The sequence below is a fragment of the Mobula birostris genome, chromosome 11, assembly GCF_030028105.1.
Source record: "Mobula birostris isolate sMobBir1 chromosome 11, sMobBir1.hap1, whole genome shotgun sequence".
In the NCBI taxonomy this organism is placed as follows: Eukaryota; Metazoa; Chordata; class Chondrichthyes; order Myliobatiformes; family Myliobatidae; genus Mobula; species Mobula birostris.
In genome coordinates this window covers 100,094,620-100,115,594 of record NC_092380.1, presented here as the reverse complement: position 1 = coordinate 100,115,594, position 20,975 = coordinate 100,094,620, and the positions used below count along the sequence as shown (strand labels likewise).

Genomic DNA, 20,975 nt, shown 5'->3' with positions numbered 1-20,975 from the left:
ACTCTAACCATTGGAGTGCATTGCTCTTGATAGCCAGTGAGCTAAATTATACAGGGGTTTCTTGGTGTCACATTTGGTTATACGTTGCCTTGATAACATGGACTGTCATTCTTGCCTCCTGCCTGGAATTTGGTTCTTTTAACACACACAAAATGCTGGATGAATTCAGCAGGTCAGGTAGCATCCATGTATTCTTTCACCCATGTTTGGGACAAGGTGTCACAATATACAGAGGAAAGACAGACTCCAATGTAAATATAGTTCATTCATAATAATTCCAAAGGAACATCGGTGTCAGTTGAGCGACAACATGAGAAATAATATTCTCAAAATTACGACCCCACAATTAGTGCTAATCAGATATCCACTTGGACTCCAGTGAGCACCACGTTGGTAGGTAAGTTCAGGTTAATAGCACCGTCATTAACAGATACTTAAAGATAGGATGGAAAAAGATAGGGAAGTACATGCAATGCATAGTAGTTAGGACTTCTGACAAAGAAAGGCCTTGCAGATTAGAGATCTGTAGTGCATAATGCAATCATATTTCTAGCTAATTCCCTGGCAGATGTAAAACTTCATCTTCTTTAAAGAGACATATCCTTCAAGGAAAATGTTTAGATTTTATTTCAGGGATGAACTTTTGGAAGGATATGATAGCACAAGAGACATTGCACAGGAGATTCTCCAGGAATGGAGTACTTCATTCTGAGGAGATGAAAAAGCTGAGGAAGGTGTTAATAAAGTTCTACAAATTTGTCAGGGGTGTAGAAGAAGTAGATAGAAGGAAACTTTTGCCATAGTGAAGGTATCTTCAACTAAAGGACTAAAGGCAAGGGGATAAGAAGTTTAGCGGGATCTTGAGGAAGAACATTATCGCCAAGAGAGTGATTGGAATCTGGAATATATTGCCCATGTGGTTGAAGCAGAGAGTCACACAAGGTTTAAGAAAGTCTAAAGTATTGGTTACCCTGTTAGAGGAGAAATGTCATTAAGAGGGCATAGGTTTAAGCTGAGAGGAGAACGGTTGACAATGGATCTGAGGGGCAACTTCTTCACACAGAAAGTGGTGCATATATGGAACAAATTGCCAGAGGAAATAGTTGAGGCAAAATTCAAAGTTCAAAGTAAATTTATTATCTAAGTACATATATGTCACCATATACAATCCTGAGATTCATTTTCTTGCGGGCATATCTAATAACTCCATAATAGAATAATAACTGTAATAGAATCGATTAAAAACTGCACCAACTGGGCATTCAACCAATGTGCAAAAGAGAACAAACTCTGCAAATATGAAAAGAAATAAATAACAATAATAATAAATAAGCAATAAATATCAAGAACATGCGATAAGAGTCCTTGAAAGTGAATCCATAGGTTGTGGGAACATTTCAGTGATGGGGCAAGTGAAGTTGAGTGAAGTTATCCCCTTTGGTTCAAGAGCCTGATGCTTGAGTGGTAATAACTGTTCCTGAACCTGGTGGTGTGAGTACTGAGACTCCTGTACCTTCTTCCTGATGGCAGCAGTGAGAAGAGAGCATGACCTGTGTGGTGGGGTCCCTGATGATGGAAATTGCTTTCCTGCAACAACGCTTCATGTAGATGTGCTTAATGGAGGGGAGGGCTTTACCCGTGATAGACTGAGCTGTATTCAATACTTTTTGTAGGATTTTCCATTCAAGGGCATTGGTGTTTCCATACCAGACTGTGATGCAGGCAGGTACAATAACAGCATTTAAAAGAGACTGGGGCAGATTGGAGGGTAGGGAAGGTTTGGAGGACAATGGTCCACACAGGAGTAAAGAGGACTCACTCATAAGGGCACCTTGGATGTTAGGCTGAAGGGCTATTTTCTGTGCCATGATTCCAAACGCCTCGATGAGTACTTGACTCACCAAGGTATTCTACGGACTAAGTTCTGGCAAAGAGGATTAATACCAATGGTCAGCAGAGATATGGTGGACCAAAGGGCCTGTTTCTAGGAGTGCGTAATATGACTAACACTGCGCAATTATTAAACAAGAGAATGTCTGCAGCTGGTGTAAATTCAAAGCAACACACACAAAACACTAGGCAATCTCAGCAGGGCAGGCAGCATCTATGGAAATGAATAAATAGTCGATTCAGGCCCAGACTCTTCCTCAGAACTGCAAAGGAAGAGGGAAGACATTTATGTTGGAAAGCAAGTTATCTACTAGCTGATTGGGGCAGGTTTCCCATTTGTCTGGCGTCTTCTCCTCAGATTTGAAACTGGCCCTCCAGAAAAAAAGCTGATAAACTTTTTTTTTGCTTTGCAAAGAGAGGGGCAAATTTACCTGACGGCGGCAACGCGGCTGCCATGGTATTGATGCATACAGGTTCCGGGGCCGCCGCACCGCCGTGCAGGTAGTCGGAGGCACGCTCGCTTTCCGTCGCCGTGGAGACGTGGGCGGTGCGCGGTGACGCACAACGCTGCACACGGCCACGGGCCGCTGGGTCGCGCGTGGAAGGAAATCGGAAGGGCCGGCGATGGAGGAGTGGCCCGATCGGGGCCGTCAGGTGAATACCAGCGCCCCTAACCCGCATTCCTGTACCATGGAGACGGGGAGCGGGTAGAGAGAAGGGGTCTGTGGGTGAACAAGGAGTGATGGACCCTTCCGGGGTGACGAGGCACTCGCGGAACAGCGAAGGTGGTGGTAAATGAAGTTAGACCCACAGCCAAGGGTTGGGAGTTGTGACAGGGTGAAGATCTGCAGGGATGGAGCGGGGAAATCTGTAAGGCCTGACGGGGCGAGAAAGGGCTGGGTTGGGAGGAAATGGAAGTAGGAAGAGATCAGGGGAGTAGAGAAAGGGCGGGGGTATAGGGGTTGGTATATGGGTTAAAAGTGCTGTTGAGGGGCGATATTTTGAATGGACTATTAGGGGAGGGAACTGGCATTATTGAGGGAGCACCTTTGGAAGAGAACTGACTTTTAGGATGGGTGTCGGTGGATGCTAATAGGTTTGGGAATCTTAAGTAAGAAATTAAGTATGAGAAATTGAAGGTGGTAGTTTATCATTTCTCAATCTCCGTTTGTAATCTTGGAGGCTGGCGACCAAATGTACTTCCTGCACTCACTTCCCCAACAAGGTGTCATTTGTCCTAATTCTCAAATTACTGACAATGATAAACAGGGGTGCAGGCTAATTTTTTAGGTGCTGGAGCTGTTACCATTTCCTATATCCTCCCCCCCCCCCCGCCTCTATATTTCTCTCTTAGTATCTATATCTATGTCAAACCCAATTTGTGTACCTGCTCATTTCATGTACTGCCAACTTCCTTGTCAAGCACTAAACCAAGATGTAAGAAATATTTGAATTCCAGAGCTCCACAGAAATGTCATGGAACCATTCGGCCTTTCCAGTCTGTGTTGAAACATTATTCCACTAGTCCCATTGACCTGTATCCAGGCCATAACCCTCCAGACCTCTCCCATCCTTGTACCTATCCAATTTATTCTTAAAACTTAAGAGTGAGCCTGCATTTACCACGTCAGATGGCAGCTCGTTCCACACTCCAACCACTCTCTGAGTGAAGAAGTTTCCCCCTAATGTTCCCCCTAAACCTTTCCCCTTTCACCCTAAAGCCATGTCCTCTCGTATTTATCTCTCCTATTTTAAGTGGAAAGAGCCTACTCGCATTTACTCTGTCAATACCCCTCATAATTTTGTAAACCTCTATCAAATCTCCCTTCATTCTTCTACGCTTCAAGGAATAAAGTCCTAACGCTGTAACTCAACTCCTGAAGACCCAGCAACATCCTAGTAAATCTTCTCTGCACTCTTTCAATCTTACTGATATCCTTCCTATAGTTAGGTGACCAGAACTGTGTACAATACTCCAAATTTGGCCTCACCAATGTCTTGTACAATGTTCCCATAACATCCCAACTCCTATACTCAGTACTTTGATTTATGAATGCCAGAATGCCAGAAGCCACCTTTACAACCCTGTCCACCTGTGACACCACTTTCAGGGAATTATGTATCTGAACTTCCAGATCTCTTTGTTCCTCTGCACTCCTCAGTGCTCTACCATTTACTGTGTATGTCCTACCTTGATTTGTCCTTCCAAAATGCAACACCTCACACTTGTGAGACATTAACAAGATTATAGCCTATCACTACATTTCAGTGTATAGCTGGTACAATAAAACATATAATACTCAATAATACACGGTTGCACTCAGTAACTATCATAAAATATAATTATCAAGCAAGTAAAGAAAAAGATGGTAATCATGTATTTTACCAATTTAAAAGTAATTACCTACTTACCAAATGCCACCAATGGGAAGTTTCACAATAATTTCCACAAAGGGTCAGGTGTAATATGTGTTTGGGGGTCTGAAACAATTCTTGTCCTGGTGTCATCTGCTGATCTGTGGTACCGCAGCCATGATGTGACCTATGGCTCAGGATTCCACTGAACTAGAGGAGGACTGTGTAGTTTAATAAACATAAGTGATGATACATGATTCATGAGAATTCTTGAGCGTGTTGTTGTTATTATCAAGTTCATGTGACTGAATCTTCTCTGACACTCAGCAGTACTAATAGGAATAACTTGTGAACAGCTCAGTAATGGACGTAATCTTCGGGGATGCGGTGTCCACGATCCTCCACACAATCTCTGAAGACATTTATTACAGAGGAGGAAGAAAGCTTAAACCTCTCACAGAGAGATGATATTGCAGCTTCTCCATAACTAGGCGGTATTTCAGCAGGCCAGTTATCTTTATCAAGGACACACATTTCACTTAGCAGAGATTTATACATACTTTAAGGTTTAGAAGTTTGAGAACCTTGCAAAGATGTTGCTGTGAACATACAGTGCTGCAAATTGTTTATAAGACTAGTAAGAAACTAGATAATTAATGGAGGCAATTTTGTTGTTGCTTGTTAAGGTAATTTTTCCAAACTTCCCCTTTTCAACTGCCTCTTGAGCTTCTAGAGTTTTTGTACCAGGTTGCCCTTTCAGTCCATGCAGTGCTCTTACCGACCTTACGGCCCACTTTGCCAAGCGACATGCCACTTTTCAAAAGATCTAAGATTTTTATTTAGGAGCATTGTAAGAAAGGTGGATGAGCTTAGACCATGGATTGATACCTGGAAATATGATGTTGTAGCTATTAGTGAAACATGATTGCAGGAGGGGTGTGATTGGCAACTAAATATTCCAGGAATTCGTTGCTTCAGATGTGATAGAATCAGAGGGGCAAGAGGGGGAGATGTTGCATTGCTTGTCAAAGAAAATATAACAGCGGTGCTTTGGCAGGATAGATTAGAGGACTCGTCTAGGGAGGCTATTTGGGTGGAATTGAGGAATAGGAAAGGTGTAGTGATGCTTATAGGGGTGTATTATAGACCACCTAATGGGGAGCGAGAATTGGAGGAGCAAATTTGTAAGGAGATAGCAGATATTTGTAGCAAGCACAAGGTTGTGATTGTGGGAGATTTTAATTTTCCACACATTGACTGAGAAGCCCATTCTGTAAAAGGGCTGGATGGTTTGGAGTTTGTAAAATGTGTGCAAGATAGTTTTCTGCAGCAATACATAGAGGTACCAACTAGAGAAGGGGCAGTGTTGGATCTCTGTTAGGGAATGAGATAGGGCAGGTGACAGAGGTATGTGCTGGGGAGCACTTCGGGTCCAGTGATCACAATACCATTAGTTTCATATAATTATGCAGAAGGATAGGACTGGACCCATGGTTGAGATTTTTGATTGGAGAAAGGCTAACTTTGAGGAGATGCGAAAGGATTTAGAAGGAGTGGATTGGGACAATTTGTTTTATGGGAAGGATGTAATAGAAAAATGGAGGTCATTTAAAGGTGAAATTTGGAGGGTACAGGATTTTTATGTTCCTGTTAGGTTGAAAGGAAAGGTTAAAAGTTTGAGAGAGCCATGGTTTTCAAGGGATTTTGGAAACTTGGTCGGAAAAAGAGAGGGGTCTACAATAAATACAGGCAGCTTGGAGTAAATGAGGTGCTCGAGGAATATAAAGAATGTAAAAAGAATCTTAAGAAAGAAATTAGAAAAACTAAAAGAAGATATGAGGCTGCTTTGGCAAGTAAAGTGAAAATAAATCCAAAGGGTTTCTACAGTTATATTAATAGCAAAAGAATAGTCAGGGATAAAATTGGTCCCTTAGAGAATCAGAGTGGACAGCTATGGGCGGAGCCAAAAAAGATGGGGGAGATTTTGAACGATTTTTTTTCTTTGGTATTCACTAAGGAGAAGGATATTGAATTGTGTAAAGTAAGGGAAACAAGTAGGGTAGTTATGGAAACTATGATGATTAAAGAAGAAGTAGTACTGGCGCTTTTAAGGAATATAAAAGTGGATAAGTCTCTGGGTCCTGACAGGATATACCTAGGACTTGAGGGAAGTTAGTGTGGAAATAGCAGGGGCTCTGACAGAAATATTTCAAATGTTATTAGAAACGGGGATGGTGCCGGAGGATTGGCGTATTGCTCATGTTGTTCCATTGTTTAAAAAGGGTTCTAAGAGTAAACCTAGCAATTATCGGCCTGTGAGTTTGACGTCAGTGGTGGGTAAATTGATGCAAAGTATTCTTAGAGATGGTATATATAATTATCTGGATAGACAGGGTATGATTAGGAACAGTCAACATGGATTTGTGTGTGGAAAGTCATGTTTGAAATATCTTACTGAATTTTTTGAAGAGATTACTAGGAAAATTGACGAGGGTAAAGTGGTGGATGTTGTCCATATGGATTTCAGTAAGGCCTTTGACAAGGTTCCACATGGAAGGTTAGTTAGGAAGGTTCAATCGTTAGGTATTAATATTGAAGTAGTAAAATGGATTCAGCAGTGGCTGGATGGGAGACGCCAGAAAGAAGTGGTGGATAACTGTTTGTCAGATTGAAGGCCGGTGTCTAGTGATTTGCCTCAGGGATCTGTACTGGGTCCAATGTTATTTGTCATATATATTAATGATCTGGATGATGGGGTGATAAATTGGATTAGTAAGTATGCAGATGATACTAAGATAGGTGGCGTTGTGGATAATGAAGTAGGTTTTCAAAGCTTGCAGAGAGATTTAGGCCAGTTAGAAGAGTGGGCTGAAAGATGGCAGGTGGAGTTTAATGCTGATAAATGTGAGGTGCTACATTTTGGTAGGACTAATCAAAATAGGACATACATGGTAAATGGTAGGGCATTGAAGAATGCAGTAGAACAGAGGGATCTAGGAATAACGGTGCATAGTTCCCTGAAGGTGGAATCTCACGTGGATAGGGTGATGAAGAAAGCTTTTGGTATGTTGGCCTTTATAAATCAGAGCATTGAGTATAGGAGTTGGGATGTAACGTTGAAATTGTACAAGGCATTGGTAAGGCCAAATCTGGAGTATTGTGTACAGTTCTGGTCACCGAATTATAGGAAAGATGTCAATAAAATAGAGAGAGTACAGAGGAGATTTACTAGAATGTTGCCTGGGTTTCATCTCCTAAGTTGCAGAGAAAGATTGAACAAGTTGGGTCTTTATTCTTTGGAGCGTAGAAGGTTGAGGGGGGATTTGATAGAGGTATTTAAAATTATGAGGGGAGTAGCTAGAGTTGACGTGGATAGGCTTTTTCCATTGAGAGTGGGGGAGATTCAAACAAGAGGACATGAGTTGAGAGTTAAAGGGCAAAAGCTTAGGGGTAACATGAGGGGGAACTTCTTTACTCAGAGAGTGGTAGCTATGTGGAATGAGCTTCCAGCAGAAGTGGTTGAGGCAGATTCGATATTGTCATTTAAAGTTAAATTGGATAGATATATGGACAGGAAAGGAATGGAGGGTTATGGGCTGAGTGCAGGTCGGTGAGACTAGGTGAGAGTAAGAGTTCAGCACGGACTAGAAGGGCCAAGATGGCCTGTTTCCGTGCTGTAATTGTTATATGGTATATATTTTCTTGGCGAACAATGCTCAAACAACGAATGCTGCAGAGACTGAGGATCTGTGAAATGGCGGGAGGTTACAGCAAGGTATGCTGGGACAACGGGTCGAGCAAGGAGGAATTTCACAAATACCTAAATAAAAAACAGTCACAGCTCCAGGATTTCACCAAAAATGATCAAATATCCTAAAGTTATTAGTGGTATTTTCCCCACCAGCCACCACCCCTCTCCGCAACCCCCGCTTCAGTAAAATTCCCTCTATTTAATATGCAGCCGCTGTTAAATTCCCCGCTTGTTTATTTTGACTTATTTTTACAGGGGTGCCGGAGTGGTGCTCTGGTGAGCTCCAGCAGCACTGCACCCCTGATTATAAATTAGATTAGATTAGATTATGAGAACACTCAGTCCTCTTTTATTGTTATTTAGAAATGCATACGTGGATTGACACATAGAATTACGACATTATAGCCATTAGTGAAACTTGGCTACAGGAGAGGCAGGACTGGCAGCTTAATGTTCCAGGGTTCTGATGTTTCAGGCATGATAGAGGCAGAGGAATAAAGGGTGGGGGGCATTGCTGTTACAGCAGTGCTCAGGCAGGAGAGATCAGAGGGCTTGGCTACCAAGGCCATATGGGTGAAGCTGAGAAACAAGAAAGGTATGACCACATTAATGAGGTTCTATTATAGACCACCCAATAGCAAGAATTGGAGGTGCAAATCTGCAGAGAGATTGCAGACAACTGCAGGAAACATAAAGTTGTGATAGGGGATTTTAATTTTCCACATATTGATTGGGACTCACACTGTTAAAGGTCTAGATGGGTTAGAGTTTGTAAAATGTGTTCAGGAAAGTTTTCTAAATCAATATACAGAGATACCAACTGGAGAGATGCAATATTAGATCTCCCATTAGGAAATGAGTTAGGACAAGTGATGGAAGTGTGTGTAGGGGAACACTTTGGTTCCAGTGATCATAACACCATTACTTTTACCTTGGTCATGGATAAAGATAGATCTGGTCCTTGGGTTGAGGTTCTAAACTGGAAGAAGGCCAAATTTGAAGAAATGAGAAAGGATCTAAAAAGTGTGGATTGGTACAGGTTGTTCTCTGACAATGATGTGATTGATAAGTGGGAGGCCTTCAAAGGAGAAATTTTGAGAGTGCAGAATTTGTATGTTCCTGTCAGGATTAAAGGCAAAGTGAATAAGAATAAGGAACCTTGGTTCTCAAGGGATATTGGAACTCTGATAAAGAAGAAGAGAGAGATGTATGACATGTACAGGAAACAGGGAGCAAATAAGGTGCTTGAGGAGTATAAAAAGTGCAAAAAAAAACTTAAGGAAGAAATCAGGAAGGCTAAAAGAAGACATAAGGTTGCTTTGGCAGTCAAGGTGAAGGATAATTCAAAGAGCTTCTACAGGTATATTGAGAGCAAAAGGATAGTAAGGGATAAAATTGGTCCTCTTGAAGATCAGAGTGGTCGGCTATGTATGGAACCAAAAGAAATGGGGGAGATCTTAAATGGGTTTTTTGCATCTGTATTTACTAAGGAACTGGCATGGAGTCAATGGAAATAAGGCAAACAAGTCGTGAGGTCATGGAACCTATACAGATTGAAGAGGAGGAGGTGCTTGCTATCTTGAGGCAAATCAGAGTAGATAAATCCCCAGGACCTGACAGGGTATTCCCTCGGACCTTGAAAGAGACTTGTGTTGAAATTTCAGGGGCCCTGGCAGATATATTTAAAATGTCGGTATCTACAGGTGAGGTGCTGGAGGATTAGAAGATAGCTCATGTTGTTCCGCTGTTTAAGAAAGGCTCTAAAAGTAATCCGGGATAGTATAGGCTGGTAAGTTTGACGTCGGTAGTAGGTAAATTATTGGAGGGAGTACTAAGTGATAGGATCTACAAGTATTTGGATAGACAGGGACTTATTAGGGAGAGTCAACATAGCTTTGTGTGTTGTGGTAGGTCATGTTTAACCAATCTTTTAGAGTTTTTCGAGGAGGTTACCAGGAAAGTGGATGAAGGGAAGGCAGTGGATGTTGTCTACATGGACTTCAGTAAGGCCTTCGACAAGGTCCCGCATGGGAGGTTAGTTAGGAAGATACATTCGCTAGGTATACATGGAGAGGTTGTAAATTGGATTAGACATTGGCTCAATTGAAGAAGCCAGAGAATGGTAGTGGAGGATTGCTTCTCTGAGTGGAGGCCTGTGACTACTGGTGAGCCACAGGGATCAGTGCTGGGTCCATTGTTATTTGTCATCTATATCAATGATCTGGATGATAATGTGGTAAATTGGATCAGCAAATTTGCTGATGATACAAAGATTGGAGGTGTAGTGGACAGTAAGGAAGGCTTGCAGAGGAATTTAGGCCAGCTGGAAAAATGGGCTGAAAAATGGCAGATGGAGTTTAATACAGACAAGTGTGAGGTATTGCACTTTGGAAGAACAAATCAAGGTAGAACATACAGGGTAAATGGTAAGGCACTGAGGAGTGCAATAGAACAGAGGGATCTGGGAATACAGATACAGGTTTCCCCCGCCATCCGAAGGTAGAGCGTCCCTATGAAATGGTTGGTAATCCAGAACGTTGTAAAGCGAAGAAGCAATTACCATTTATTTATATGGAAAAAATTTGTGAGCGTTCGCAGACCCCAAAAATGACCTACCAAATCATGCCAAATAACACATAAAACCTAAAATAACAGTAACATATAGTAAAAGCAGGAATGATATGATAAATACACAGCCTACATAAAGTAGAAATACTTTTCCACAATCATTGCCTGCACTGTTCTCCGTAGCGAAAATCTCACGCAAGCACTCTTGACAGAAACACGGTGCAAGCGCTCTCGGCAGAAAATCTCACGCAAACGTTGTTGGCAAAAACACTCTGTCCAGTAATCTTCAAGCTATGAAGCTGCCAAATCATAGCAAATAACACATAAAAATACACAGCCTATATAAAGTAGAAATAATGTATGTACAGTGTAATATCACTTACCAGAATTGGGAAGACAGTGCAGAGCACACTGAGGATGGTGTGTTAGGCTGAGTCGTCAGAGGTTGGGGTGGTGCAGTGGCCCCCAACCTCCAGGACATGGACCGATCCCAATCTGCGAAGCATGCAGGGGTACAGCGGTAGCCGGGATGCACCCAGCACATCTTTAAGAAAAAAGCCGAAATAAACAAGCTAATTAATTAGGTGCTGCCCAGCACATAATTGTCGGCCCAGATCAGAGGCGGTTGCCAATTACATTGCCTATGATCTGGGCCATCAATTACGTGCCGGGCAGCGCCTAATTAATCAGCATGTTTATTTTGGCTTTTTTCTTAAAGATGTGCTGTGTGCCTCCGGGCTACCGCTGCGTTCTCCGCGAATCGGTATCTGTCCGGGGGCCCAGGTGTTGGGGTGGTGGGGCACTGGGGTGTCATCTCATCATCGTCTGTTTCCATTAGAGCAGGCAGCTCATCTCCTCCTATGACTGCCTGCCTCGATGTTGAAGGTCGAGGTTCGTCGTCTGCTGTGGCTAATGTAGAAGGCTTGAAAACGACAGTATGCTTGACTGCTAGCCTCGCGCATTTTTCTATCATACAGTTCTTTGTAAGCACTCAAACCATCTTGCAAATATGCCCTAAACTGACGTACCCTTTTAAAATTAAAGTCGTACTTCATTATTGCAGCGAAAATCTCACGCAGTTGCTTCACGTTCAGTTCCTGGACAAATTCACTTTCGGTCCGTTTGCTACTGCATTTGGGGATTGTTATCCTTTCCTCTTCCAATTGCATCAGCTCTTCGTCTATCAGTTCTTGGTCATGGGATGTCAAAACCTCTTCAACATCATCTTCGTCAACTTCCACAAGCCAAACTCACTTTGTCCTTACTTCATTCACCACGATCAAAACGCTTAGTTATGTCTAGTTTTACGCTAAGTGTAACACCCTTACGAACTCTTTTAGGCTTTTCTGATACCTTAGAACTCATCTTGCTAACGGATGCTCACAGGCACATGTTTAAGCAATGCCCGCTAGAATACAGTTCCGAATCTGGGGGAGGAGTGGCTGCTTGGGGTGCGCGCTGCCTTTTATCGCGCGCTGCTTTTTTTTCACGTGCTGCCTTTTTTCGTAACAGTAAAAACACCTTCTGTTAGCGAAAACAGGTAACTAATGTAGGTCTTTCGTAACAGTGAGGTTTCGTAAAGTGAACGTTCGAAAAGCAGAGGACACCTGTACAAAATTCCCTTAAAGTGGCGTCACAGGTAGATAGGGTCGTAAAGAGAGCTTTTGGTACATTGGCCTTTATAAATCAAAGTATTGAGTATAAGAGTTGGAATGTTATGGTGAGGTTGTATAAGGCATTGATGAGGCCGAATTTGGAGTATTGTGTGCAGTTTTGGTCACCAAATTACAGGAAGGATATTAATAAACGTTGGAAGAGTGCAGAGGTTTACAAGGATGTTGCCGGGACTTGAGAAACTGAGTTACAGAGAAAGGTTGAATAGGTTAGGACTTTATTCCCTGGAGTGTAGAAGAATGAGGGGAGATTTGATAGAGGTATATAAAATTATGATGGGCATAGATAGAGTGAATGCAAGCAGGCCTTTTCCACTGAGGCAAGGGGAGAAAAAAACCAGAGGACATGGGTTAAGAGTGAAGGGGGAAAAGTTTAAAGGGAACATTGGGGGGGCTTTTTCACACAGAGTAGTGGGAGTGTGGAATGAGCTGCCAGATGAAGTGGTAAGTGCGGGCTCCCTTTTAACATTTAAGAAAAACTTGGACAGGTGTATGGATGAGAGGTGTATGGAGGGATATGGTCCAGGTGCAGGTTAGTGGGACGAGGCAGAAAAGTGGTTCGGCGCAGCCAAGAAGGGCCAAAAGGCATGTTTCTGTGCAGTAATGTTCTATGGTTCTATTAAATAAATAAGCAATAAATATTGAGAATATGAGATAAAAAGTCCCTGAAAGTGAGTCCATCGGATACAGGAACATTTCAATGATTGGGCAAGTGAAGTTATTCCCTTTGGTTCAAGTGCCTGATGGTTGAGGGGTGGTGCAAGTCCTGAGGCTCTTATACCTTCTTCCTAATGGCAGCTGTGAGAAGAGTGCATGTCCTGAATGGGGGTCCCTGATCATGGATGCTATTTTCCTGCGACAACAATTCAGTTGTGTGAGGGAAAGGTGGATAAGATAAAAGGTACATCTTTGTTTGAGTGAATTATGGATTGTACTGGAGTTGGGCAATTGTTTAAACTACATGGTTGATAGGTTAAGAAGGAAAATTAAAGAGACAGAAAAAGCAAGAACATAAAAGGTGTAAAATGTGAAGGAAATGTCGTGCAAGTCAGGTTATCAGAAGTCAGCTTGGGAAAGAGAATTAAAGTTCAGGTGCCAAAAGCCTATGGTTGTACTGTGAACTTAGCTCATATGTTCAGAACCACACACACAGAATTCTGGAGGAACTCAGCAGGCCAGGCAGCATCTATGGAAAAGAATAAACAATCAACATTGGTCTCAGCCCAAACGCCAACTCTTTACTCTTTTCCATAGATGCTGCCTGGCCTGCTGAGTTCCTCTAGCTTTAGTGTGTTGCTTGGATTTCTGCCATCTGCAGATTTTCTCTTGTTTGTTATATGATCAAGAAATCAGTCACCCATCTGCGTATGTTTTCTTCTTAGAAGAGACTGAATGTAGTCCACATCATGTCCTTTCACCTCATATATTTTATCCCCATGGCAACTCTGGCGTCACCTTGTCACCTCCTCTTCCTGGTCTCCATCCCATTTCCCTGTTGTGACAAAGAGTCATGGACCTGAAATGTTAATTCCCTTTTTCTCTCAAAAGACCTACTGAGCGTTTCCAATATTTTCTGTTTTCTGCCTTGAGAATTAGTTTCAGATTTAAACGTATTTCCTACTGAAACTAGTAGATCAGATTTTTGTGAACTCTGTATGGGAGGCCAGTCCTCCAATACTAGTCCCAGATTAGTTACTCTTTGTTATATTTGTAACAATGGATAACCATATGACAGTTGAGTGGTACAGAACTGGGGTATTTTAGTTACTTTGTAATTTTAGCTTCAATCCCTTTAAATTTAATTATAATAAGGTCATGTGTCGCTGGATTCTGGATTTCTTGACAGAGAGACCACAGTCAGTCCGTGTTGGCAGGAACATCTCTGACTCCATCACACTGAGCACTGGATCCCCACAAGGCTGTGTGCTTAGCCCATTGCTGTTTACACTGCTAACACATAACTGTGCAGCCAGATTCAAGGAGAACCTGATCATTAAATTTGCACAGTGGTGGGGCTCATCAGCAAGAATGATGAAACTATGTACAGGGAGGAGGTCAAACACCTAGAGAGCTGGTGCAGGGATAACAACTTGATGCTTAATGTCACCAAAACCTAGGAGATGATCGTCGATTTCAGATGGTCTCAGCCTGAGCACACACCCCTCAGCATCAGTGGCTCCACAGTGGAGAGAGTGGAAAACATCAAGTTCCTTGGGGTGCAGATCTCGGACAATCTCACCTGGTCCAGGAACACCACTGGGATTGTGAAACGGGCCCAGCAGAGATTGCACTTTCTGAGGAAGCTTAAACAAGCATCACTCCCCACTAACATCTTAACTACATTCTACAGAGACGTGGTTGAGAGTGTGCTGACCTTTTGCATCACAACCTTGTACTCCAGCTGCAGTGCTGTCGACAAAAAAGCCTTGCAGAGGGTGGTTAGGGGAGCAGAGAAGATTATTGGGGTCTCCCTACCTTCTGTCCAAGACCTCTTTCAGAGTCGATGCCTCCAGAAGACATGGTACATCATTAAAGACCCTTCACACCCTCTCCGTGAACTGTTTGTTCTTCTGCCATTAGGCAAACGTTACAGGAGCATCAAAACTGAAACCACAAGGCTACTAAACAGCTTCCTCCCACAGGCAGTCAGACTGCTAAATAGCTGCTCTACCTGACTCTGCTTTTGGACACTTTTAACTTGCACTGGACACTTAATAACTGATTTAACTGACATGTGTTGTGTTTTACTACTTATTGTTATGTTTATTATTTAGCATTGCGTTTGTTATGTTATGATTGCACTGCCCCTGAGGAACGCCGTCTCATTCTGCCCTGCAGAGCTGATGTATGGTTAGAATGACAATGAAGTTTTTTGAATCTTGAATCTAATATGTCTGTGTTATTTGCTTGTTCATCATGTACTGTGTCATATGACATAGGTGATCATGGTCTTTCCATGACCATGATTGTTGTTAGCAAATTTTTCTACAGAAGGGTTTGCCATTGCCTTCTTCTGGACAGTTTCTTCACAAGATGGGTGACCTCAGCCATTATCAATACTCTTCAGAGAGTTGCTGATTCAACCATCTACCACCTGCTCCCATAGCTTCACATGATCCTGATTGGTTGGGGGTGGGTGGGAGGGAGAGTAGTGCTAAGCAGAGTGACCTGCAGGCTAGTAGAGGGAAGGAGTACCTTACACTTCCTTTGGTAGAGACATAGCAATTGGTGACGGTTGATAGATGATCTGAGTCTTCTTGGAATTGACGGTGAGTCCAAGTTTCGTGTATGCATAGAATAGTATGCAGAGAACCATCATTTCAACTTGGCGAAACAACCCTAGAAAATGTGGACCACTTTCTGTATCTTGGAAGTCACCTCTCCTCCAATGTCGACCTTAATGACGAGGTTCAACATTGTCTTAAATGCACTGGAACAGCTTTTGGACATCTCCAAACAAGAGTCTTTCATGACAGTGACGTTCGAACGGACTCCGAAATGTTAGTGTACAAAGCAGTGGTAATCCCAATGCTCCTGTATGAATCAGAAACCTGGACAACATACCGACGACATCTGAAGGCACTTGAAAAGTTCCATCAATGCTGTCTTCGAAACATCTTAAATATCAGCTGGAAGATAGAAGAACCAACGTCAGTGTGCTAAGTGAAGCAAAAACAACAAGCATTGAAGCCTATGTCATCAAGAACCAACTAAGATGGAGCAGTCATGTTGTTCAGATGAAAAATGAACGTCTGCCAAAACAAATCTTCTACTCCCAGCTTAAAGAAGGCAAATGTTAAAGAGGCGGACAACAGAAGAGATTCAAAGACGTCTTAAAAGCCAACATGAAGAAATGTAACATTGACATCAACAATTGGGAAACCAATGCCAAGGACAGGAAACTCTGGCAAACCATCATCCGAGAAGGAACAGCAACTTTCGAAGCCAACAGATGTGCAGAATTAGAAGAAAAGAGAAGAAAATGGAAAGAGAGGCAGCAACAACCAAAGCCCAATCTGCCATCTGGAACTACCTGTCCTGAATGGGGAAGAACTTTCAAAGCCAAGATTGGACTCATAAGCCACTTGAGAGCCCAGAAGTAGATCAACAGAACGAAGACCATCATCCTCGACCTCGAGGGATAGCCACAACGACGACGAGAGACATAGCTCCACCACCAACCCAGTGACTGTATTGAGGTGTATAAAATCATGTGGGGCATAGAAAGGGTGAATGCAGACAGTCCTTTGCCCAGGAGGTTTTGTTTTCTTTGTTCTAATTGTGTTTGTAATGCCCTAGTTCAGAGTTCTACTGCTATGCTGTCGGTATTTCATTTTAGTAGGTTTCTGCAAAAGCAGTGTGTCCTGCTGGTAGAATGTTTTGGTTTCGGCTAAAGGTAAGAAGCCTGTTGTTTAACTTAGGAATGTTGTCTCAGCCAATCAGGATGTTGGGATCTGGAGACAGTTCTAGAGAAAGTGAGGCAGAGAGAGTTTTCTGAAGGACAGTGGTCTGGTTTGGGTTCTTCTGGCAGGAGCTGCGGAGTGGGACAGAAGGGAAGATGCCGCAGAATGCCGTTGGAAGGAAAGTCCCTGTTGCAGGAAGTGCTTTGTGTAGACGAATGGCTCCAAGGAGGAAAGGCAACACTCCTGAGAGAGAGAGCCAGTTTGCTTGAGATGTTCTTCAAAGAGAGTTTGAAAATGTGGCAGGTGTGTTGCGCGGACTATGTGCCAGCGTATGAGTAAAAGATACACCCCCGAATACTCCAGTATGAGCTGCAATGGTTTTGTGCACTTTGGGCTGGTTTAACTGTTATGGGCCCTTTTGTTTATCTTTTCCTTATAGTTTTATGCAATGTACAACTTTGTAGGGACTCCTTAATTTCATTAGACAGAATTCGCCCAGACTGTTAAGGGTTAATTTCGCAGTGTATATGTTTTGGGGGTGGGTTTTTTCTTTTTTATATATGTGTGTGTATATGTGTATATATATGTATATGTGTGTATATATATATATATATATATATATATATATATATATATATATATATATATATATATATATATATATATATACACACACACACACACCCCCCGACATCACCATTTGTTGGCGGTTTCAATAAAGTAATAAGTATTTAAACTTCATCAATTTTAGTCGATACTCCTACAACCTGTTATTTCTTGCCGACGTATAATTGTGTATGGAGAAACTTCACACAGCATTCGCTCAAATCGAAGTTCCATTAATTGGAACATCTCAACTTTTCTGTTTGGTTAAACCCCAAATCACACCAACCCTGGATGCATCTTGTTTATAAAGGTGGCCTTCTCATCACTTGGTACCCTGGCTGTTAGCCGAGTTAGCTCTGAGCCAAGTTTGCATACAACCCCAATGAGAGGGTTATATGTTATATTTTGAATAATTCATATTTTTCTTGTGAATATTGTGCCAGTTATGTTATGTGCCTTGATGATGTTGTAAATATGTTTTCCATTGCAGCTGTACGTACATGCTCTTGTGCACATGACAATAAACTTAACATTGACTTTGGAAAGAGAACCAAAAATTGAATGGTATATGTTTAAGGTGAGAGGGTAAGGTTCAGGGGAGATCTGAGGGGAAAATTTTCACACAAGGGAGAGATGTATATATGGAATGAGCTACCAAAGACAGTTGTTTAGGCAGGTACAATGATAAAATTTATGACATTTGGATAACTACAGGGATTGGATAGGAATATGGGTCAAATTAGGACAAACGGGGCTAGCAAAGGTGGGCTCCTTATTCAGTATTCATTAATACTTTCACAAAAATACGCATTTATATGGTTGTGCATTTTTGTTATTTCCTGAATTTAGATGTGCATCTGTGCTGAGAGTCTCAGAACAGATATAATAGAGGTCTGATGAAATGTCATTGACCCGAAGTGTTAACACTCTCTCTCCACAGCTGTTTCTTAAACCTGCAGGTATTTCTAGAGTTTTTCAGTTTTTGGTTTTGGAAGAAAATTACATGAATATTCCTGGAAGATAGAATAGGTCAATTTGACAATTTTTTGTAGTTTTTAGCAGGTGTAATTTACTTGGCATAGAAAGAGTTTTTTTCTTTTTTTTCAACAAATAATAGCCTGGCAGAGGCAAATAATATTTTGGCTCCCTACAAATGCAATATTGCACCCAACAGTACCAGGTTATTACACTGCTGTGTTAAAATGTTTGTCTTATCTTGACACAAGTTTGGAGTAGCATTGAGGAAGCAGGGAATCTGCAGAAGAACTTAGATTCATAGAATGGGCCAAGCGATAGATGGAATATCATGCAATGAAGTGTGTTGTCATGCACTTTGGTCAAAGGAATAAAGGCATATACTGACATTGGAGAGGGTCCAGAGGAGGTTCACAGGAATGATCCCGGGAATGAATGGATTAAAGTATGAGGAGTGTTTAATTGCTCTGGGTCTGTACTCACTGCATTTTTGAAGAATGAGGGGGAATCCAATTGAAACCTATTGATTATTGAAAGGTCAAGGTAGAGTGAATGTGGGGAGGATGTTTCTAATAGCGCAAAAGTCTAGGAACAGAGTGTACATCAGCAGAATAGAAGGACGTCCCTTTAGAGCAGAAGTAAGCTGGAATTTCTTTAACCAGAAGCTGGTGAATCTTGGTATTCATCGCCATAGATGGCTGTGAAGGCTAAGTCATTGGGTATATTTAAAATGGAGGTTGATAGGTTCTTGATTAGTAAAGGCACCAAACATTATGGGGAGAAGGCAGGAGAATGGTGTAGAGAGGGATAAGAAATCAGCCATGATGGAATGGCAGAGCAGACTCAATGGGTTGAATGACCTAATTTTGCATAATTAAACTGTTAACGTTTTTTTGCAGTGTCAAGTCAATTGTCCTCATGGATATCATGGAACTCAAAAACACCAGGAGGAATATAACAATTCAAGTCAAAGCAAGAGCCCTGATAAACATCACGGTGATCTTACCTTCATAGATGACTATAGTAACTGGGATATTGTAAGAGCCACACAGTAAGTTTAGCGGGAATTGCTTTTGCCTGTTATGTATCAATTTGAGTTGTCTGGGCTGCAATGGTGCTGAAATTTTTTTTGCCCTTTTCAGCAAAACAAAAACAGAAGCTTCAAATGATTTTGCATGTCTTAAAAATCAAATAAAGAGGTTCTTTGAATGTTCCATCTTTGTTGAATCGAGGTTGAAACTGGATAATATGCTATTGTAGAGAGGGGTGATTAAGGTGAGGATATGAATGAAATGTGAAGTAGCAGAAAGTTATTTTATGTAGTTTATGACACTACATGACCAGCTGGATATTTCCTGCATCCAAAGTATTTTGCTTTTGTATTTTTAAATACAGTGGGTTCCAGTTAATTGGACACATCGGGACCAGTACATTTCGGCCCAATTAAGCAGCTGCCCCTTTAGCCATATTTCATGGAACTAGCTGAAAAGTTATAAAAAACAGATAAACTGCTGTTTAACTGAGTAACAAATTATGTATATAAATGAAATACATTACAAATTGGAACACTACTACGGTACTATAAAACTGTGGGTTAGTTCCTAATAGTTATCAGTGGAGGAATTCATTCAGTGTACTCTGCCATGTTCTTTTGATTGACTGTAAATGAACGTAGTATGAAATAGTATCATAATCCAACAATAAATTTTCTGGCATCCTGTGTAGTCACTAATTTTTCAACAAGTGTCCAATCTTTTGAAGCTATCTTAGCAAAGGTCTGAAATTTTTAAAGTTAAAATAAAAAAAAACAAGATGATCAAGCATGACTGCTTTTTGAATTGGTATCCGGTGATGGAAATGGATAACAATATCAGCAGGTGCAACTAACATTATTTAAAAATTGTTTGCTCTAAACACGGTATAGTGTCTAACAGCCACACAAGTACACACAACTGATGCTAGTTAGAAACTGTTCAGCAGCAGTCTCCTGTCCCAATTAAGCAGCAGTGTCCAAAATAAATGAAGGGACTCCTCTCTATTTTCTCGATTAGTTTCTGTTCCTTAAGAATTGTCCCAATTAACCAATGGCCCAATTCACTGAAATCCACTGTATTTCCTTTTATTTATTATTCATTTTACTTTTTGAATATAATATGGAATTTTTTGCATAATATAGTTATTGTTTGCTTAATATAATATTGCATAAATATCGATTAAATGAACATTCCTGGCATTTTGTATTCATTATCACCGAAGTCTTTACCAGCAGAAACATGGCTACAGGACAACATCCCAGGCACCATCAATCTACAGGCCATGACGCTCAGGGACTTGAGCTATATTATTTTTTTGTGACTATGTTTTTCTGCTTTTGTATATAGTTGGCTTGGGACCTTGTCTGTCCAAACCAGCAGTCGTGTACAGGCAGTCTGCTATAATGTGGAAGTTGAGTTCCAAAGAAACCTTGGTTTATGGAAAATGTAATTGTACAAACAGGAAGAAGGACACACAAGTGATTGCAGATGCTGGAATCCTGAGCAACAAACAATCTGCTCGAAGAACTCTAGCAAGTCAAGCAGCATCTGTGGCAGGGAAGGAATTGTCAAATCAGAGCTGAGGCAGAGTTTCAACCCAAACTGTCGACAATTCTTCTCCTATCATTTCAGGTCTCTCCCTCCCCGTCTCAAATCTCTTACTAACTCTTCTTTCAGTTAGTCCTGACGAAGGGTCCCGGCCTGAAACATCGACTGTACC

General features: G+C 41.6%; 1 protein-coding gene across 2 annotated transcripts in view; it reads left to right on the top strand.

Annotated features, from left to right (window-relative positions):
- The first annotated feature begins 2,448 nt into the window (after nt 1–2,448).
- Nucleotides 2,449–20,975, top strand: part of zdhhc13 (zinc finger DHHC-type palmitoyltransferase 13) — a 67,973-nt gene continuing 49,446 nt past the window's right edge. For both annotated transcript variants that reach the window (XM_072272761.1, XM_072272760.1), the window contains exons 1-2: nt 2,449–2,544; nt 19,121–19,272. In XM_072272761.1, the coding sequence (XP_072128862.1) occupies nt 2,515–2,544; nt 19,121–19,272 (182 nt within the window). In that variant the 5' untranslated portion in view covers nt 2,449–2,514. The remainder of the gene's footprint in view (nt 2,545–19,120; nt 19,273–20,975) is intronic.